Raw genomic sequence first — 23,138 nt, 5'->3', positions numbered from 1 at the left:
AGGTACAATTCTTCCAACATATTTAATTAATTCAGAGATTATTATAATACCTACAACATCCAATTTCACATACGTACTTACATAGCAACACTATAAACCACCCTTCTGAACGAATTACACCAAATTGTTCATACCCTCACCAATTGAATATCGCATGTCGAATATAATAATTTCCTTTCGCATGGGAAGATCCATTACGGACTTATCATCACGACGAAATGAAAGTGTTCCGCGGCTACCCATTCCCCGAGCAATTCCACTTAAGATCTGCCTACGTCCACGTCCGTTCGGTGGAACCTCTGCCGAGAGCGCCGTAGAAGCGAAACGGTATTACACGATATTCGAGGCCATCCGAGAAAGTGAATTCGGTGGGAATATTCAGGGCAACAGAATCTTTTCGCTGCTCCTGACTCTGCTGATTCGTACGGGGTCAGAAGGGCCGCTCTTGGTGGCGACGACTTCCTCCCTGGCAATATGGAGCTTCGTCGCCGATCACCGATACCTCCGAATCGGGGATGGAAAATTGTCGATGGAAAGCGTAGCCTTACCCTACCCTGCGTTTCCTTTCTTTATAGTTCCGAAATTTACGACCGCTCGCCTCGGCCCCGATGAATAAAATGAGTGCCGGTTGATCCCGTGGAGTGTTCCACGGAAGCGCGAATTCTACGGCGTTGTCGAATTGTCAGGGTTCCGGGGGATTTCAAGGGACCAGTTTACGCGAACGGCTCACTCATCCACGCGGAGGCACGTGGGTGTCTTTGCGTCGTTTTTCATTCCACAGCGCATCGACAGCACTAGCGCTCGTTCGATCGACTTATTCCTGCCCTATTAGATGAACCGTCGGACGAAAGTTCACTGCCTTGTATATTATGCAAGATGCGCTGGGTTTGAGGAGCAAACTTTCGCGTTGTATGGAGACGTCGGGAATGGAGGCGGTTTTAACGATCGGGGATAAAATGTGGTTAACTTGTAGTGATTTTGGGGCATGGAGAGTGGTTGGGTGTTTATGACAATTTGAAGCGAAATGAATGAGAGATTGATTTATTAATTTGATGAAGCATTGATGGGCATGAAGAGTGGTGCAAGAGGACTTAGGAGAATCTCAGATTCAGAAGATTTTAGCACTTTGTAAGTAGTTCTTATAGATGGTTAGGTGGATGCTCTGCTGTGAGTACCTACTATGCTTCTACTAGCAAATTAATGGCAGCGAAGAGTATCAAATTGGATATGCAAAATCATTAGGGGACTGAAGTTTCTGCTCGTCTTTACATCTATACCGAAAGTATAATCGTAATAGTAAATAACTTAAGAGGTGGGTACTCTAGTGTAACTGCTCGTTTATCAATGCCACCTTCGGGAATTTATTTAACAAAAACTATAAGTTTATACTGTCTGGCGGTTTGCCTGAATGTCAAGGTATGTTGGAAGTAATACTCAAAATTTTTTGAGCTTTTTTATTGCAAATATACACAGGACGAGTTTCTATCTTGTAAAAACTTAATTTTACACAACGAAAACAGCTGAATTATTAGTAAAATTCGAGCCCTTCTTCAAAATACTGTCATTTTGCTAATTTTTATTTTTAGGGGACCTTCGTGGTTCCAATCATAAACACAAACATAATAAAGAAAATAAACCTTAGTTTTTCCATTTTAGATGACTATAACAATCTCCACACCATTGCATCGCCCGACGGAAAAGAAAATATATGGGATAAAAAAGCTAAAAAAATTCCGAGTATTACTTCAAACATGCCTTAATATGCAGGCAAAACGCCAGACAGTATAAAATTATAGTTTTTGATAAATAAATTTCCGAGGATAGTTTTGAAAAATGGGCAGTTACACTAGAGTACCTACCCCCTTAAGTGGAATACGAAACTGGAGAATAATGTTCGCCCGAGAATTCCCTGTAATGCGTTGCAGAGATTTGTATTTTAGTGAACAGAAATTGAGACTTAGTTGGACCAATCATGAAAGTGGTATTTTCCGACCTTGGAACTTGTATTCGTGTGCAGGTAACAATTTTGCTATTTTACTGTAAGCACCGAATCGTCCTAAATAAATCAAACGTGTGCTCGTCAAGCTTGTTTTCATGGGTGATGATGGATAAGTTACCGTAACAGAGAAACAGGGTTAAAAAGGGCATTCAAATCCTCGGTTCTAGGTTTATCGCCACCGTAAAACACTATGACGTTCAGATGAAGCGATCTGTCAGCCAGATCTCTCTGTCGGCGTACTTCCCTTATATGTTCAAAAAAGTATTCCATCCGTGGATAAAACAAGGGCTTCCCAGTTCGTATATCTAGCTTGGGAACCATTTTTATGAAATGCTACAAACAAACGAAAACTCCTATATCTCTGATCAATATAAAGGGAATAGAAATCCTTCAGGGGACGGAGTTTCTCACGAGCTTTTGGACGTTCGTGTCTTATGAGCGGAATTTCAGTGAGCACGTGGCCGTCTGTGTGCTGCTTTCGAGTTTAAGGCGCGTTCCCAACGGGACAGCGTGTCGTCGCGCATACCGAAGAAGTTTACTTTGATGCGTCCTCCCGGGTACAGCACGCTGCATGCAATCTGCAAATGCGCTGGCTAAGTCGCGTTTCAACAATTCCCCTCCAACCTTGCTCGTAACAACCCTCTCTATCGGACGAGCGTTGTTTTTCCGAGTAGAATAATTTATTCTGGTCTATTTGCGCGGTCGGATGATCACAATTAAAGGGCCGTGACTAGGTTTTCCTTTGGTGGTACTAATGGTTCTACAATCGAACTACCTAGGAAGTTTACGTGGAACTGCTAGGAATAATAGTAGTTGCAGGAGACCTAGGAGGAATAATAGTAGTTCTAATAGAACTGGTAGGACTAGTATTAGTTCTAGTAGAACTGGTAGGACTAGTATTAGTTTTAGTAGAACTGGTAGGACTAGTATTAGTTCTAGTAGAAGTAGTAATAATAGTAGTAGTTCTAGTAAAACTAGTAGTAATAGTTGTATTTCTAGTAAAACTAGTAGTAATAGTAGTAGTTCTAGTAGATCTAGTAGTAATAGTAGTAGTTCTAGAACAGCTAGTGGGAATAGTAGTAGTTCTAGTAGAACTAATGGGAATAGTAGTAACAGTAGTAGTTCTAGTAAAGCTAGTGGGAATAATAGTAGCACTAGTTATACCAGCACTACTACTATTATTAACTAGTAATAATAGTACTACTATTAACAAGTAATATTATTAACTAGTAATAATAGTACTACTATTAACTAGTAATATTATTAACTAGTAATAATAGTAGTAGTCCTACTAGAAGTAGTGGGGATAATAGTAGTTCTAGTAAAACTAGTGAGTATAACAGTAGTTTTAGTAGAAATAGTGGGAATAGTAGTAGTTATAGTAGAACTACGTAGTATATTCTGGTCTACTTGTGCGGTCGGATGATCACAATTAAAAGGCCGTAACTAGGTTTTCATTTTGTGGTACTAATGGTTTTACTATTCAACTTCCTAGGAAGTTTACGTAGAACTACTAGGAATAATAGTATTTGCAGTAGAACTAGGAGGAATAGTAGTAGTTCTAGTAGAAGTAGTAATAATAGTAGTAGTTCTAGTAGAACTAGTGAGAATAATAGTAGTTTTAGCAGAAATAATTGGAATAGTAGTAGTTCTAGTAGAACTAGTGAGAATAATAGTAGTTTTAGCAGAAATAATTGGAATAGTAGTAGTTCTAGTAGAACTAGTAGAACTACTTATTACAACTAGTAGTAACTATAGTAGGATTAGTAGAACTAGTAGTATTTCTAGTGTTAGTTCTCCCTTTCCTCAATGCCTACAAACCTCACTACTTCTCAGTATACCTACACACAATTATACACACTTCTCACGTAAACGATTCTTCTTATCTCATTCCAATCAAACGAAACTGATTGTAGAATAAACACTTCACTACCAATGTGCAAACGTGTGCCAAACCGCTGCAAACACGAAGCAGTTGAAGGGCGTGTAAACTGCACCATAAAACGCGATGCAATCTTCGAAGCGTCGCTGTCAATTAGAGCACTCATTTCGGGGTTGCAGAATTTTTGCTCCACGAAAGCGGAAGGGTTTCGCGTCCGCCGGAGGGTCCGCATTAGAAGACGAAATTCGGGTATCGAACCGGTCGATGGTTTACGAGCGGACCGAAAATTTACATGTAAACAGTGTTCGCGACGGTAACCTGTTTTTTTTTCGAAATCGATTCGTTCGGTGTTACGGTTTCGCGTCTTCCTCTCCTCCTTCTACCCCTCTGTCTCCCTTTCGCGGAATTTTTGGCAGCCGCCGCGATACGGGGCGTTTAAAAAATCGTATATCGTGATACCTGTTTACGTTTTCCTGGGTTTATACGATGCACTATCCCCTTTCACTTCACCCCCCCCCCCCCACCCCCCACCCTCACATACACCTACTCCCTTCCCCTCTGCGTGATTTATGGCTCATAAACGTATCCCACCGTGCCGACCGATTTCCACAAATATACGGGGGATCGAAACGTTATTGCCAGCCAGCCGGGTTATACGTTCCACGCAATCAGCGGATTAAATCGTTATCCGTGCCACGGAGAATTCGAGATCTATTTTTTATTCACCGGAGACGCCGGTTACTATGGGCAAAATATAACAGCGGGTGGCCTCGAAACGCGCCAATATCGCCGGCCATTTAAATAACACCGTTCCACCCTGGGTCGACTACTTTCTGACCTAATTCGGGTGTAACTGATAAATTTGTTGATTGTCAGACGTTTCCCTGCTGATTGTTTTAGTAAAACGACGTGCTAAGGCTACAACACGGTTTTCTTTGGCTGTGATTTTTTGATGGGTAATGTTGAGATGCAGGACGATTTAAACCTAGTTATACCTGGGTTATACCTAGTTAGGAGGCCGAAAAGAGACGAATGTTTGTGAATTTTTTTTGAAAAAGCGGGAGCATATATATTTACAGAACTTTTTGCACTTAAAAGAGCAACATTTAAAGAACATTTGGTAATTTACAACGATATCCAAGAAGCCTTTTTAAAAACGGTGAGCAGGATATAGAAGAACAGTATAATGGCTAGACTACGAATGTTTATGCAAACACATATTTCTATGGAACAAAGATAAATAAAAGTGGGACTTGTACAAATACTTGTTTCATGTTTACATTTTCTCGGGACTTTGAAATAATTTTGAATTTGCAAATTAAGGTCAAGTTGTAAAAATTATTATTATTGCTGAGTACAACATACTACGTTTAATATGTGAAGGTTCTCATTTTCTCACAATATGATATTCAACTTGTTGAATATATTTAATATTATATAAATCTCTACACACTATCATACTTTACGCATCCATCTTATCCCACCTTTTTTTGCTCGACAGTAGAATCTCTTAGTATCCTAATGCATTCTATACATTTTGGTCACTGTCTTTTAGAACGTAACGTTAGAATCGTTTTATTAATTTTTGATTTGTTGACATAAAACTATTTAAACGATAGTAGGATAGTATCAGGCGGGGAATCATCAAAATAATGCACTGCAGCGTGCACAAATTCTTGATTAGGGAAGTGTATTGACCACTTTTTTCTCATAGCAGTTGGTATTTATTTTGCAAACGCATAAATTCTATTGATCAGAGGCGTATTAAGCCGAACAATCTCCGACCATTCGGTTGCCATTCACGTGCAGTATAGCACTTATCTTAAAAGCTCGAAAGCTTTCGACGCCTCTGCATCGGTCGGATTCCATCTGCGAATGAAAAAGATTACGTGTGAAAATGCCCGAAAATGTTGAATAGGCCGAAAAAAGCTTTAGAAATTATCTGTACGTGACGTACGAGAATAGAATCCTTATTCGGAGCAGAGAATTTTTTAAATTAGAGATGAAGCAAAAATTTTTTCAGCGTCGATATGGTCCGAGTAATAATTCCTACAAAAATTAGTTTCGTCAGACTTTATTGGGAGACTATTAATTTACAATGCTTTGAATACTTTCACGTAGTCATAAAATACTGTCAGTTTAAAGTACTACAGAATAAATAGAAGATGCGACATATGGCCAAAGTGATTCATAATTTGTTTAAATTTGTATGATTAAAATTGAAATTAAATTTTACATAGACATAACGAGGATGTTTGAACTTCCATTTTTGACTTAATATGAAATCCATAATATTATATAGGTTACATAAAAATGATATCGTCACAATTTTATTCATTTAAATGTATCCTAATATATTTCTGTAGAAGGCTGCATGTCTGTCTGTTACTTAGCAACGACTGAATTTCGTTTTTGGGACTGCCGATGGCTTTGGTCGCGTGGCGTGCGTCAATAAATAATTGTAATTAAATTCTCACATCTCATTACCTACTTACATCCCTTACATTTCATTTAACCCTCCGTGGTTACACCTTTTTATAATCACAAAATGGTCACGCGGGGGTTCACTGCACCCCAGCGTCACTTTCGAGTCACCATTTTTGTATTTTTGAATCTTTCAACTTCTTAGTGCTAATTGTACATTCATAATACTCGTACAATCCTGCTCTAATAATCGTTTTCTAGAAATGTAAATTTTGGTACGTTGAAATTTGCATTTGAAAAAATTAATTATGGATAAAGGCGATTGTTTAACGAAATTTTACTCTTAAGGTTTAAAAATTTACAGAAATATTGACAAAGACGCATCCCGAGATGCGATACACCACGAGTGACCACGAAGGGTTAATCACACATAATTAATCATTTTATTCCTTCTGCATACCCCGCAAACTGCAATTTTATATTGACATATGAAATGTCCACAAATGGTTTGACCGATTTCACAGTTTCAAACACCTACGTTACTCAAACAAATCTCAAACAAGTAACCACAACTTACAATTTAAAAAAAAAACGTACCAACGTCACCGTTGTATAACAAACGTGTCCCACACTGAACCTCGCAAAAATCGATTCGTCAAAACGCGTAATAAGATCCCCGTGCATTGCCAGAATCCTCCGGCAGATATTCGGAACTTCGGAGGATACATCGAACGGTAGACGAGCGCATCCTTATTCGGTATAAGTCGATCGCGTATGGAATTCCAAATTCGACGAACGAATTCCTGTAACGATCTATCCAACGTAGCGTGTCCATTGTTCGCGCCGCAGATATTTGCGAATGCTGGCTTCCAAATACCTCCCGCTGTTCGAACTGTCGTCTAAGTAATCCGCGGAAGTTCGCCGGAGCACGGGCTCCTCAGACGGGGCCGAACCAGTTCACGATTTGTCAATCGGGCAATGTTATTGCACGACGGACCAGAAGCGTCTTCTTGTTGCCCCCCCTGGCACGAAAGTTCTCGCAGTGTAAATTGCACGGAATCCGACCAGCCCGCTCTGTAAACGAGGGATCAGTCTTCCGTTTGCGCGATTGATTGATTATTACAGGATGAGCTGCTACGCATTGAAGCCATTGTGAGTGATCAGTATATCGTGTGAATCTGGCAGCAAGGAAATTTGCTGCGGGGAAATGGGAGCTAATTCCCGGAATGGGCATTTTTCAAACGTGAATTTTACGCTTGCGTCTTTGCATAATACAAGAGTCCCTTTAGAAAACACTGTGAGTGCTGAAATTATTTTTTTTTTATCGGAAAATGTTCCCCGTGTCAATGGTAATACTGCATGAAATTTGTGTCCTTTTTCTTCTTTAAAAAGTTTAATACGTGTTAATTAACTGCCAATGTTACCCCGTAACTGGGGTAAAATTAGCACATCATATAGATAGTATTATGTAACAGTTAAAGTTTTACTAATCCGAAGTTACATCTGAACTTAAATTTCTTTTCCTTTATATTCAATGCACTCTCTTTTATATATATATATTTTTATTTCATTTCTTTAATCAACATATTTTCATTTGTTTTGAGTATATTATAACATTACATCTTTTGTGATTGTACAAGTGTGAAAATGGATGAAAATTTTGTTCTTTTCCTTCTTTAATGGATGTTAATTAACTGGCAAAGTTCCTCCAGTTTTCGGTACTCAAATTCTTACCAAATAGAGCACGCAATTTGGAAATTTACTATTTGAAACTGTCTTTTACGAAAGTGGTTAATCGTTCGAGCCTAATATTGTGGGAGTTCTTGATACTCGACTACTCCCACATTTGAAAGCTTCGTTGGCACACCTCTTTTTTCAATCAACTTTGACATACCTGGGTGGCTCACACCCAGAACAATTTTATAACGACTGCCATTCTCATCTAAAGAATCTAATCGTTGTGAGAAAAATTATGGGTCAATTTCAAGGTCTCTAGAATGTATTACAATAGTTTTTCGATTGGAATTTTATCACAGTCTTAGTAAAAAAAAATCTCAAAGAAGAAAGTCTTCAAAAAATTATAACTTTTACAAATTTCAATATTAGATGCTAAAAATCTATACAGTTGTTGTTCAGATATAATATTTTGAGAAAAAAATGGATTGTCAGTCGGCTTTGGAAAAAAGACGTATTTATTTTGCATACAGAAGGTACAGAGCATCAAAATCAGCTTATGGGTGGCTCACACCCAGAGTGTCAACGAAGGGTTAAAGTCGGTTCGAAAACACCACTCGTTACGTCGCAATCTTTTCTTGTGAGTATAAACCTAATCGGCTAGCAAGGCAGGTATAAAAAATTCTGATGATAAAAAAGCAGTGTTTATTAAAGTTCTTTTAGATTACATTTTACTCGATGCAGAACAGTACGCTAAATGGTCGACGTTCTACAAGGTGCAGAACGTTCAGTTTTAGTTTCATGTGAACTGCACGCTTTGAAAGAAGCCACTGTGCTGATTGTTAGTTACAGAGACATAACCGGAATTTTATACAAGGAATCGTAATGAAATATTTAATCAAACTCGGGAAGAATGGTTCAGACATTAAAAAAAAGTACAGCACAGCAATTGAAAGCTATATAAATTAAAAATCGTTGTTTTTCATGGAAATTATGAATCGGGCACTGCATAAGCTCAGCCGCAGAGTATTTTGAAAGAGAGTTTCATTGAAATGTTTTTATTGAAAAGGATAAATGATTTATAAAACGTTTCTCGTTTCTCTGCGCTACAGCCACACCTTGTAAATCAGAACCGTGCAACAATAGGGGTGCAGCTCCATCTTTACCAACTTCGAGTAAATTAAAGAAATCTGTTTACAAAATGATTGCTTTGACTTAACATCAAAAAGAGAATTGTTACACGTTCCGGTCTAAAAGTCGATTTTTTTTTATTTCATTTTGCGAATGTTCAACCTTTTAGGAATACGTGTTTAAAAGGATTTGTTGAAATTCGTAAAAATTCCCGAAGTTATAGGCATTTGAGTAGCGGCAAATGCATGGGCAATAACAGTGTTCTCAAAACGGTGGGACCTGTATTTTCAAAAGTTCTTATCCGATTCGACTGAAACTTTTTTATTTTGAAGAATATACTTCTGGCTAGGGGGGATACCGGACAAAATACACCAAATTTGTAATTTATAATTTTCAAAGGCGTTGAAAGATGAAAAATATAGGGGAAAAGTGATTTCAAACTTCAAGTCTCGTTATTTTCTAAAAAAATGTCTTTTTGTAATCTGTTCTGCCCCCCCCCCCTCTAGCCGGAAGTAGATTCTTCAAAATAAAAAAAGTTTCAGTCGAATCGGATAATAACTATTGGAGATACAGGTCCCACCGATTTGGATCAATTTTTTGACGCCTTGACTTTAACGACTCCCCAGTGCCGTCTGCAATAATTAATTATAAAACAAAAAATATATTTCTATAACTTAAAACATCCTTAATACAATGCAAGAAGTCCCATTAAATTATATATACTAGTTTTCCTTTAATTAATTCCTAAATATCACCTATTTTGGGGGGCTCTAGACCGAAAGGTCCCCTTAAGCAGTAGTTATTGAGTCGATATGCTTTTATTTCTATTGTTTGAAAAATTTTCAAATCTGGTGCTGCCCTAGATTTTTTATATAGCTATTACACGTCACAACTCAAAAACTGTGAAAAATTGCACCCCTCTTGCTGCAAGGTCCTCAAATACTCTCTCAGAATATCTCCTACATTATTTCTTCCTAAATGAAGCCACTCTTACAAAGCAGTCCACAGAACACCCCGACGATTCCAATTCGACGAATTATAACCAAATCCAACTAGCACGAATTTAAGCAGCCTCCCATTTAATATACATACATATGTATATCAGCAAACGGTTCAGTAGCTGTTCGCGTCGCCTTCGAAATTAGTAGACACTCGTTTGCTCCTTTGAGCACGTTGGCCTCGATATCCGCGGCCCTTTCGCGTTACGCGGAGTGAGGAAATACGATTCCTACTCGAAAGCTCAGCAAAGAATTTTATATCTCTCCCCGGCGCGAAACTCGCCCAGGCGCACGCGCACATCCTCGTAAGCCTGCTTAAACATCCTAAAATTCGCTGCCGACTGCATCGGTGGTGCAACGCTTCGGAAAGGAACCATTAAGATGCTGCTCCGGCGACTCGTGGCTCATTTTTCATCTCGGCGATTCGAAAGGCCCGACGTTCATCGAGCCGCTCGACGAGCGACGGTGTTTGACCGGTGAACAGGTGAAGATCGATACCTGTCAATATCGAATGAGCGCTGATCGGGGTGTTTCAGCGACCTCATAAATAATGAAACGCTCGCAGATTCGTCGGCCATGCTACCGCTACTGTAAACAATGTCCGGATTGCGCGTGAAATCCGATGGGGCATTTGACGTTGAACGAAGGCGTCTCGTAAGGGTAGCGCAGCGAGGTTCGAGGCACCGATTTCGGATAAATTTTGTACGTAGTTAATGCACGGTATGCACCTAAAAAGCAGAGTTGGGCGTTAAATAAATAAAGGATTATTTAACCCTCGGTTGTCACACCTACTTTTTTCGAACGTCGTTGTCGCACTTGGTCAATTTCACCCTGCCAATTTTCAATCAGTTGTTATTTAAAAACTATTTGTTAAATTAAGTCTGAAAAATTCTGAGATAAAGTTTGAACATTGGAGAATATATGCCCATCGTTGAGAGTTGACATTTAAAGTGTCATCATGCTTAAAAAAAAATTTGAAGCAATAAGAGTTGCGACAAAAAGTTTTTTGCTTAAAAAATTGCAGGGTCAATTTGACCCAGTGTGACAACCGAGGGTTAAATAACGGATTAAGTAAAAGTTACTTTAACTTCAGATTATTTGACGAATAAAGTTATTTTTTTTATTCGACACGTGGCGAATAATTTTCTTAACTTTTATTCGTTAGACGAAATTTTTATTTAAATTACATTTTTGCCCATCTCGGCTTATAAGAACCTCGGATCCGAAAATTTAATTATTTTTTGCACTTTTAGTTGTTAGAATATGCTGTTAAAGGTTGGAAGAAATATTCGAAGTGTTTCGTAGCGCGCTGCGTACTCACTCAAAACTTTTAGAGGCGATTCCTCAGTGTAGAGGGTAACAATTTTTTTTTGCATTATTTGGTAGCTTTTGGTGTGACTAATATTTCTGCCAACCGATTTTTTGAAATTTGAATTATTAGTAGAGATATACAGTTTTTGTTTCAAGAGCCGTCAGTTTGTTAATTTTTGTTCTTTTCGGATGACTGAAGTACCGATCATAGTCACACTTTTGAAGATGAAAAAGGTTTTTTAATTTTGGCGGGGACAACCGCTACGTGTGCGCCCGACAAACAGTTTTTTGTGAAGCCCTGACGCCATCGACTATATTTATGTATATATGCGATGAAAATGCTGGAAAAAATTCTGAGTATCGCGTCAAACATACCTCAATATGCAGGCAAAAAGCCATGCAGTATAAAGTTATCGTTTTCATTAAATAAATTCTCAAAGATGGCGTCGAAAGCGGGCAGTTAAACTACCCCCTTAACTGCATAGAACGCGTTATTTAATATTTCTCGAGAAGCTTTAGTTTAAAGTTTTGCTTTTAATTAAGTAATTAAGTAGCAGCCTCGGTTGTAATTCGTGTACTGACATCAGGGGTCACTTTGTGCAACTCGGGGTTAGATTGTGATAAATGGTGTTTTTGAAGGCCCCTCCATCTATATTGGATATAGCAAGCTTGTTCCAGTGGAGATTGAAGCTCCCATTTGTCCTGCATTCTAGTGGATACTTTGTGCAAATCTATTTAACCTTCCTGAACAGCTGTTTTTGTTTATTCGCTGTGGCAGTTTTGTATATTTTGAAGTTAATCTGATAAGCAGTCAGATTGTGCCACACTGATTCTATTACACAAAATCAGTTGGAAAATTTGTTGGCAGAGACTAGTCCAGACTAATGGAGTCAGATTGTGCCAAAAAATTCCACATCTGTGGCTTATTAGTGACTAAATACACATAATGAAATTTTGTTTTCTCATGACATAAAAGCCAAAGACTGTATCTTGCTGTGAGTATAGTTTACAAAACAAAGATTGGAATACTTCTTAAAATATACAGAAAAATATATAAAAAGGCACAGTCTCGTTCCAAAAGAGACGTATTGTATATGTTTACTAACAACTGTTTGTTTAAATAATAATATTGTCTACACTGTATCGCACCAGGATCTTCTTTTTGCAAACAGATTAAACTTTACAAAACTTTAAACCTGATTCTCCCCGATATTTATCAGCTGTGAAAAGAGAATTAACGACAAAGTTGGTGGTCCAGTTTGCTGTATTTTGGGGCAAGTTTACAGTTTGCTAGGTAAACGTTTCTATTAGGTTGCACGAAGCGCGTGTACAATCGTCCCTTTGACAGAAATACAGTGTGGACATTGCTTTATTAATGCCTAACAGGCACCATCGATAATCATTCTCGCAAACGTATTAGTCGATGCAACGTCTAGTAGTATTAGCGGCAACGGCGCTAATTCGATGGCTGTTGGTAGGGATGAACTACACCGAGGCAATATAATAGATATAACATTCGTATGGCATTAATCTGCATGAGCCACTCTGAAATATTTTAAACTGGATCGATATCCATTTCGCGAGGGATACTTTTTATTTCGTAAGCTTTAGATATTTTTTGAGACGGAGGGGGTTCAAATTTCTTACGTTTTCTTAGAGGGGGTGGACGATTAAGCCAGGTAGCGTGTTACATAATTTTTGTTAAACCTAATTTTCAATATGAGTAGCCTAAAAACGAATTATATTTATATAAACCTTTAAAAAGAGTTTAATAACTGAAAAAATGTAATGTAAAAAATATTACGTAAGCAAGGGGTTAGAATATGAAATCTCTATCGCCAAAATTACCCTTACGTAATTTAAGGACGCCCCCAAAGTGTTTTATGAATTTTGGCGCTACCAGTTGAGACTTATATTTAATGGCCTAAACAATTATGCCGCCCTTCATTACCTTAACGATTAATTTAGGTTTAACGTGCCAATTATTGCATTGATAATAATTCATCGTTGCGCGCGGAATGATACGTGTGCATTAACATTCGCTCGAATAATTAACATCGTATTAACTAACTGCAATTTCAATGGAAGGGTTGTAACATATTACTACTAATTAAATTAACAGATATTCAGGTATGTGAACCTTACACTGCTAATGTCGCCTATATATACCGTAGATTAGCATGGTCCTGGTAATTGTAGCACATAATAATAAAATATCTGGGAAATACCGGAGGACTATCTAGAAAGTAATTAATATTCAAGGGATTAAAATAATTAATGTCTGCTATGAACTTGTAAGAGGATTTTACTTTGCGCGAAAAATAGCGAGGGAAAACTTGAATTTCAGAGATCACTGAAATATAAGATCGATACTTCCTTACGTACTTGTGGTGCACTAATTGTAATTATAAATCGGTGTCTTATTTGGTACGCTATTCATAATTTGAATTTAGTTACTCTTCCAAAGTACGTTCCATCGTACAGTCAATCGTTTAGAAATAAATCTTTCTAGTATCTATAATTAAAATAAATCAAATTATTCGAAATATTAGTCCAAGAAAGTGTTGTGGAAAAAATGTTAAGTTGAAACCTACAAACATTGTATAGAATTGAATTTATAATCATTTACAATTTATTGTAATTCCAGTTACAATTGAGAATCAATGAATAATTCTAGCGATAATAGAAAATACTGCACAGATAATACATAGTGAAAAGTGACCAACTGCATACAAAAATATGTGTCGCGTGTGATAGTAAATTCTATGCAAGCTTCGTCAAATAAACATCCTTGATGGATACAATCAATTAAATTGCAAATTAGAGGAAATTAAAGAATTAGTCAACCGCAATTGTCGTTTGACTGATCAACACATTGAATTCTGGCCTCTTCTGTAAACTTGTTAGATAGCTGTAACTAATAGGCGCTGCTCAATCCTGCCCCAAGAGATTCCAATTAGTCAAATTAATCCGACCAACTAACAGGATGACCATCATTTAGGATCGATAGGGCAAATGATACACACACACGCGCGAGATATACTAGATATTGCGTTAACTTCACACAAAGAGGGTATTAAAAGTCGCTTTGTGACGTACAGCGTTTCATTATCCCTTTAATAAAATTATAAATAATAGACCTACATCTAATGAAATTTCGTTTGCTTCTGTATCATTGTTTTCTTTCGAATTTCTAAACTATCCTTCACAAGGAACCCTACACTTCTTAATTAATTACTATCCATTTCAATATAAGAAACTAGTTGGCTGTATTTAAATAGATTTTATTTTATTATTGTAGTTAGACCTGATACTATGCATATCTAATTAGGAGATAATAGAACCTACAAACACTCTAACCCAAACTTAACATTAAGTTGTAAGCGTTTTAAATCACAAAGTCGATGTCAACAGATGTTATTAACAATTTTTTTTTAATTCAGTATACAGAATACATTTCGAATTACGTCTAATTAAAACTAAGTAATCCAAATTATGTGGCATTTGTACCGGTGATTATGCGAAAAATGAAGATCTCTAATGAAGATTTAATAGAAAACATAGGAATTTTAAAGGGTCTAGCCGGGTAAGAACACCTACCACGTACATTTTGAAACATTCAAATATCTTAAGTAGTTGTTGAGAAAAAAAATAGTAATATTTATGGTTGTTATCCCCATATCACCCTAACGAGTGGGGGTAGAGACCTGAAATTTCTCTCAGTGGTTTTTTAGGCAAAGCGGATTATTTGTTATACATAAATACTAAAATTGTCACTGAGGCCATTTTCCCTATGCTTACCCGGCTAGACCCAAATCATCAGTCTCGGTACACACTTAAAGCTTGGTACAGCTTGACTGACTTGGCACAATATTTCACCAAACCTCGTGCCACTCGAAAGTGTTAAGCAGAAACAGAGGCTGTTTTTACCAGAAGTTCTGGTTTCTGCAGAAACGCGATTCTAATTGCTTCGCGTAACGTAAAGGAGTGAGCCACACGTTACAGGCGCATTGAGGTGCAATGCAAGGTGCAATTAGGGGGAGGGGGTGCTCAACAGGATATCGGAATAATGAATGAAATTTATCGCGTACAGGGAATCTATTTAACGACAATTACAACATGCTTCACAGTTATTCCCGCCTTACAGTTATATATTATTTCGTTCACTGCACACCCGCCTGCTGCATTATGCATATTCCGCGTGATTCAACCTCCGAAACTCTCACGGCGCATTAAACCACTAGCAGACACGCTCGCGTACAAAACACGTTATATCTGATCGCGCGACTGTGTAAGGGAGACAAAGTCAGCTCACGGTGCACGCACGTCGACTGGTCGAAATTCACGTTGTTAGCGATAATCTGTACTTATCAGCCCGTAAACTGCAAAATATCGGGCTGGATGGGAAAAGCGAAACGAATCAGAGGCACGAAAACAATCGTAAAAATAGTCGTGCCGGGTAAAAAGCTTTGAGATAAGACAGAAATAATGGCGCGGGGTTTATACATTCAGAGGCAGTGTTTTAATTTCTGTCTGTGGAGAACGGTCCGGCTGGACGCTGCAAAAAACTGTGCTCCTATTGTGCCAAAGGCATCGCGGTAGATGGAATTTATTCGCGGGAGATGCACGCGTTGCATTTCGATTAAAACCTAGATTAAAGGATATTAATAATGTGATTGTGGCTTGTAGCGTGCGCTTCTGCTGAGGAATGTCAAGTTCACTTTGTGTACGAAATTAGAGATTTAATTAAGGGAGACGGGTTGATGATGATTTGTGGTTTTATGTAATATTGAGGGTCTTATTTATTGTTAGATACATACTTGATGTTCAGTGGAACACTTGAGAGTGTAAGTTACCGTATAAATCCTAAGTCAATCGAAAGATTGTAAGTGCTTCATGATTAGAAACCTGAAGGAACCCTTTGGTCCAGAATCCGATTGATTCTTACGGTTTCAGATCTGCTATTATTACAAAAGATGTGAATATCAAAGTCAAAATACAAGTTTAACGAGTGAAACTATCTTGCAACGTTATTTTTGTAAAGTGAAGTGTTACAAAATTGTTGAAGATATTAATATCTTAAAACGGTTCTTAAATAACCGTTTTACTGAAGCTTACCTAAATTAATATGGCGCGTACGCCAAGAAGGATTTAATAAATCGAAAACTGCTTGGATCTTTCACTTGTTCATCACTCACTGGTAACAACGAATAGACAGAAATAATCGTCATTCATGCAAGCCCTTTGAAAGCACCCTACAGCTAAGGCGCAAAAAGGTGAGCGACCGTAGAGGTAGGTCACGGCGTGAACCACCTTAGATTTACGTTGTCGGTGTTAATTTTCACTTGGTGTAATTACAGCGCAAAAACTTCTCGCGGGTAAAACGTCTGAAACGCTTTTAATTGTAACCACGTATACCGGGTGGGACAGCCTAGGCGCAAAATTAATTATGAAACGATCCTCTGGCTAGGCACCGTGGTCAGACAAGTTTCCGGGGCAAGAAAATTCTGCGGCGTGTAACGCAGCATGAACGACAGTTTACCTTATTAATTATTAAGCATAAGTTTGGCGAACTGAAATATTCCATTTTCAGGGATTTGTTTGAAATTTTTTTAAAATTTGAAACGATCCTTGACACGAAATAAACTTCCTGATTAATTAATGGGAATTGTATATAGACAGCTTTATTCACTGTTTACCATATTTGGTCTGATGGGAAAAGGAACATATTTGGGGAACAGTTTTACTGTTAGCACTTCAGCAATTTTGATAAATTCATTGCAGATGCAATTATGTAAAAATAAAGTTATATAACACAAACCACGTTTCACAATAATCTTTTTGTGAAAACGAAAATAGAAAGAAAATAGAAAGAAAATAGAAGGAAAATAGAAGGAAAATAGAAGGATAATAGAAGGATAATAGAAGAAAAATCGAAGGAAAATAGAAGGAAAATAGAAGGATAATAGAAGGATAATAGAAAGAAAATAGAAGGATAATAGAAGGAAAATCGAAGGAAAATAGAAGGATAATAGAAGGAAAATAGAAGGAAAATAGAAGGAAAATAGAAAGAAAATAGAAAGAAAATAGAAAGTAGGAAGCAATCAAATCACTTGCGTTATTGAAACTCGAAATCACTTCTAACTCTGACAAGGTTCTTTTTTAACACACATTTATCAAATATTTTTTACTCACTTTAGTGAGTAGGTACTATTTATCCTGCAAATTCTGAATACTTATTTCTGAACACCGTATATATTGAATATTTCAAAAAAAGGGGTTACATATTTTTACACCTTATAATCGTTAATCCAAACTAAAACTAATTTCTATTGAACTAAATCAGTAAGAAGTCACATAAAACACTTTCAACGAAAGTAACGCAATATCTTCCGCAACTCAATAAATATTACAACCAAGATAAATGTTCACAAAAACTGTATCACTCGTTTAGATGTGCAATGTAGGACCCACAAGTTTCCAACCCCTTTTTTTTAAACCATTCTGTATGACGAAGCCTAAGTGCATCTCACGAAGAACGATGCATCTCCCTGGAGCTAATTATTAAACAAACCCCAACTACTGTCGCGTCTCCTCAAGATTTAGCCTAGATTTAAGTCAGCGGGTCCGCAGCTGCGGCTGGGAACCCCTAACGCGGATTTAGGGGAATCACCGACTTAAACCCTTCCCGCTGCTGTTTATCTTGCAGGTGTCCTGGATGCGTAAAAGGGACATGCATATCCTGAGCGCTGGCATCTACAGGTACACCTCAGACATGAGGTTCCAAGTGATCCATCCAGAGAAGTCTGAGAACTGGACGCTGCAGATCAAGTCGCCCCAAGAACGGGACTCCGGGGTTTACGAGTGCCAGGTCAGCACCGAACCGAAGATGTCGCTCAACTACAGCCTCAACGTGGTCGGTGAGTGCATTCTGAATTATTCAACCGGCTACGTGAGCCGCCAGGCTCGCGTTCATTTTCATCTTTCGAAGGGAGATCTCCCGGTTCGACGCGCCACCCTTCGACAGCAGCCGATTCTCCTCGAGGGGTCGCCATGCACCTCGAGCAATCGCTGATCAACACCGGTCGAATGTTGAATCTTTAATTCACCCTAAAATTGTCGCTCAGATTCCCGAACTTTTAAATTACAGCCTAATGACAGGAAACTCTTTACTTCGCGATTAAATACTAAAATTGCTAGGTGGAATAATAACAATAGTATCACTAATTATGGTTACACCGTAACATGGTGAGAATGAAAGCCAGTTCATGAAGCTTGAGTAGCAGTAAGTGGAGTAATCGGTGTATTCAGCGCGTGTACAAAGTGTTTTTGCGATGGTAACGGGTACGATAAAATTCCGCTTAAAGTTTGATTTCTCGTTATCAGTTACCAGTTTCATCGAGAACTCCGTTACTGGGGAAGCTTTTAACATCTCCTTAGGAAGTATTCGTCCGTATAGCTGGCCTTAATTCGGCCGCAGCTGATAGTAGGACCTGTCGGTGATGCCCGGCTCTCTCTCGCGGACGTCTTCTTCCGCGAGTCTCTCGAAACATTAAGGGAAACGATAACGATAACGCACGGTCCGTGTTCCGTCTTCCTGTCTGCGGTATCTCGCGGCCGTGAAATAAAACGAGCAACAGCGAATAAGTTATTTCCCTATCGGAAGCTCGGAGTTAAGGCGCGCTATAAACAACCCAACTTTGTTCGCGCAGCACGGAAGGCTTTCATATTGGCATAACTGCCTCGCGGAGAACTTAATCTTTGCAGTTCAATAACTCTGCAACTTCTAACCCGATTCCCGTCAACTTTCGACCCCCGTGCATCCCCAGTTTTCTGGAGAATTGAAAGCAACACTTGCAGCAAATTATGTCCATCTTTTGCGCCAGACCAACTTTCTCGCGAATTGCAATCAGCGCCCGCCCCAGGCCGCGGAGACAGGGTGCCACCCGGGCGCTCAATTTGCCGGCCATGATGATTTTGTTGCGTCTCTCTTCCCTATTTCTGCATTTATGTGTAAAGTATGAAGCACGGGCGTAGTTAGCTTGAGTGGCAGTTACAGAGAATCAGGCTAAAGTGACAAGAGGAAGAGCAGGAGGGGTAGAAAAGACCTCTTCTAGTTGCATTTACGATGGGGCATTGTCTTATTTTATGGGCAGATTGCATTCGCTGTTTTTTTATTCGTTTGATGGCTTTTCGTGAACATTATGGGTAATTTTCTTGTACAATCACATCACATTTATGCTATTTTCTGCGTTAATATTTTGGCTTCGTTTGGCAGTGAGAATCTGTCGTATTTTAATTTTTACGAATGCAGAAGCAGATGTAAATTGTAAATTCAAGTTGGAATTTGTTATTTTTATATATCTACGAAGCTTTGTTATACGCCTCTTATTATGATGATTATTATTATATTAGGGGACTAAGAGGAATAACTTTTGATAAGAGGAACAATATACATATGTACATACCAGGTAAAAAGTACAAGCAATAAATGTCTAAAGTGTGGCTAAATCTGTTAGTTAACTTGCACTAACGATCGATACAATTGTTCTCGCCAAACATAGATGTATAACGCGATAAAAGAAATGGAGAAAATTTCCTAAAATTCTTTGGTGGGGCATTAAGCTTAAATAATAATGAGCAGGAAATATTTGAATTTAATTTACAAGGGAAGATTCCGAATCCGAAAATTCAAAAAATTCTGAAACTTTGTGTGTAAGTACTTAGGAGATTTCCTCCTGATTACAACGCATTTTTTTGGTACCCAAATTCGCTCTAAGGGGGTAAAATTAACCCCCGAAGATTCGGCTATTTTTGGATTTTATTTTGTAACACGCAATCTGTAAGAGATAGAAAAAAAGTTTCAAGACAAAAGTTACTTCTTCTAATTAGATCTACCAAATCGTAAAAGATTCAGAATTTTTTGAGTTTTCGGGTTCGGGATCTTCCCTTGTAAGAGGTGAAAAATTTCTTGTCCATTAATAAGGGAATATAATATTCCAAACCACATGTCAGTATTCAATGCAAATCACTGTAACATTCCTTGTTTAACATTGAGTCTTCATATCAGTGTTCAGTTTTTACTAGGGTCGTTAGAATATAAAAATGTAATATAAAATGCCCGAAAAACTATTATATTTTCGATAACCATACATGTACTATTCATACGCAGAATATCTTGGGCGATAGATATTCATAAAAAAATACACTTGCATTAAAAAAGATCCCCGCAATTGCACTCTGTAATTTTGCATTAAACCGTGCAAAATTTTCCTCCATAATTCTTTGGTGTCCTCGCTTAAAACAAAGCCATAGCTCCTCCCAGTTACTAGAATCACCCGATCCTCCCCTTATAAACAACAGCACATTCACGATACCATTACTTCAAGTGTCGGTCCACCGAAACACGTCCCATAAAAATTAATACGTTTCAAGACCCGTCGTCTTCGTCCCATCTCGTTTCGTCCATTTCAAGGGCGCCGACCCCCATTCATCCACCCACGCCACAACTCTGGTCATTAACTCGTCGCTGAAACGAGTAAAAATGGCGAGCAGAATTTTGAGGAAGGAGCCGGCGCCAAAGGGCCGCAGCGCTGCGCTCGATCACGCCCCCACCCCGTGCTCGCGTCGGAGGGGTGAACTCCATCGCGGCGGAACGACGCTGGGAATCTATGTGCCTTTCGCGGCGCTTATGTGGCTCCCTAAAAACATCTCGAGCACGAATCCCTGCTTACGGAGGCGAGCAAAAAGGCGCAGCAGACGCGACAATCCATCGAGAATCGTCGAGCGCTAAGAAAAAATAAAAGAAGGGGCTTGATTTTCCGAGCACTCGTGGCCTCCACCCCTCCCGAGCGTCGTCCTCTGCATGCAGACGAGCACGAGCCGGCGAAAGAGGAACAGATTTATCTGCGCTCGCTCGACGTAGGCGCGGTGCCGCGGAGACAAGCGTTGACATTAAAATCCTACCAGGATAGGGGATGAAAGGTGGAAACTTGCCGCAGAACGGACTGGCGAAGTGCGAGACACGAGGGAACGAAGGGTGGGCGAGGAGGAATCCAAGGAGTTGTATTCTAATAGAAGAAGAGCACTAGGGATGGGCCGGCTCGATAAGCGTCTGCGAGGAAACACGCCGTGGAGGTTAAGTCTCTTCCGTCGTGTGCGATCGTAGAATCGCCCGTGTATGCGCGGCTGTGTCCCCGGGGCGTCTAATGTGTGCGGAGGGCTGCAGTTCGTGCGAGGGGGTAAAAAGTACACGCGAAATAAATCGCCCTTCTTTGGGACGGCGGTGCCGAGCGTAGACGCTGCAGGCCGTAAAGCATAGACTCGATGGCGAAATCAATTTTACAAATCCGTCGCGCAAAAAGCGCGCCTCGAAACTTTACGCGCGACGGCGGGTGTCGCGAGGGGCGCAGAGAGATTTGCTGGCTGCCGAGTGGAGCCATCCCGGGCTCGAATGTGTTTAACTTTAGTTAATAGCCGGTGTTCATCCTGGTGATAAGTTAAATGGGATTTGTGGAGTTTTTTTCGCCGAGTTCCTGGGACCTTTTGTTTCCCCGCTTTTTCCTGGTTTTTGTGGCCTGACAGCTTTCGTTCGGACGTTCACCTGGCGCTGTGCTATGGATGACAATTCGATCGAGGATAGAAATATTATAATCAGGCTTGAAGGTGTACAAGGCGGAGCAGGGCGGGTGGTTAACCCGGGCGTATGGTAATTTATTCGAAAAAAATACATGCAGAATGTAGAATAAAAGCTTTCTGTATAAGCCTTCGTTTCACCCAAGATCAGCGAAATTGATTAGTAACGGTAAACCTTCGTTTTAATTTGCCTATCTTAAGGGGTCTCCCTACCTTGACGGACGAAAACTGATGCGAAATTTGGGAATTTTTTAAAACCAAACCATTGCATATATTTACTTCCAGTTTCGTGGCTTCATTTGTTATTCTTTAGAGAATATGAAAAAAAAATTGTATGCAAGAATAGTGGTTATGTCCGGAGTTATAGTGGTTCGAATAGAGCGCCTTACAAAAATCATATGCGCATTGTTAGTATAAAATCAGCCGTTGTAGTTGTCGGAAATAGAAAATTTAAAAATTTAGGTAATCTGTATGAGTTTGGCTATCGCCTGAGTTAGATTAAATGAGAAATACTGAAAATTAAAAAAAAAATGACAGTGTCTAAAACAGACATCGATTTCTGCAAAAAATTCGCTGTTTTTTTAAGTCGCAAAAGTCTAATTTTGCAAAAGCCGACTTAGTTTTAGGACCAGCGAGAATGGGACATCTACTGAAGATATATGCCATATTTGAAGTAAATCAGGTGATTGGTTTTTGCGATATCATGCTAACCAATTCGAAAAACATCGTTTTGAGAAAAACGCGTTTAAAGTTTCAGGTACTGTTTTTTTTTTAATTAATTTTTTTTTAAATGTTGCCTAAATATGTACAAATATAGGCATAAAGTTTTCAATTAATATAATTTGAGGGTTCCTCTTTCAAAAAAATCCCAAATATCGCGCTCCTTTTCAGTCCGTCGAAGTAGGGAGACCCCTTAATTGAGCGATGCATTTTTATTTCTAAACAAGCTATTCTGTGACAGTCAAAATTCCTGAAATCTTAAAGACAAATTCCCTTCAGAATTGTACAGTATATTCTAGAATATAGATAATGCCCATTATATTATTCGTTAAATTACTGAACTGATTCAATTTGACGTTGCAAA

The 23,138-nt window shown here is 38.8% G+C and overlaps 1 protein-coding gene across 1 annotated transcript in view; it reads left to right on the top strand.

Moving 5' to 3' along the window:
* Window positions 1–23,138, top strand: part of Dpr1 (defective proboscis extension response 1) — a 709,894-nt gene that overhangs the window by 334,040 nt on the left and 352,716 nt on the right. The window contains exon 3 of the mRNA XM_076823800.1: window positions 18,129–18,339. Within this exon, the coding sequence (XP_076679915.1) occupies window positions 18,129–18,339 (211 nt within the window). The remainder of the gene's footprint in view (window positions 1–18,128; window positions 18,340–23,138) is intronic.

The sequence above is a fragment of the Andrena cerasifolii genome, chromosome 12, assembly GCF_050908995.1.
Source record: "Andrena cerasifolii isolate SP2316 chromosome 12, iyAndCera1_principal, whole genome shotgun sequence".
NCBI lineage: Eukaryota > Metazoa > Arthropoda > Insecta > Hymenoptera > Andrenidae > Andrena > Andrena cerasifolii.
The sequence above is the reverse complement of the archived record's forward strand: the minus strand, read 5'-3'. Positions and strand labels throughout refer to the sequence as shown.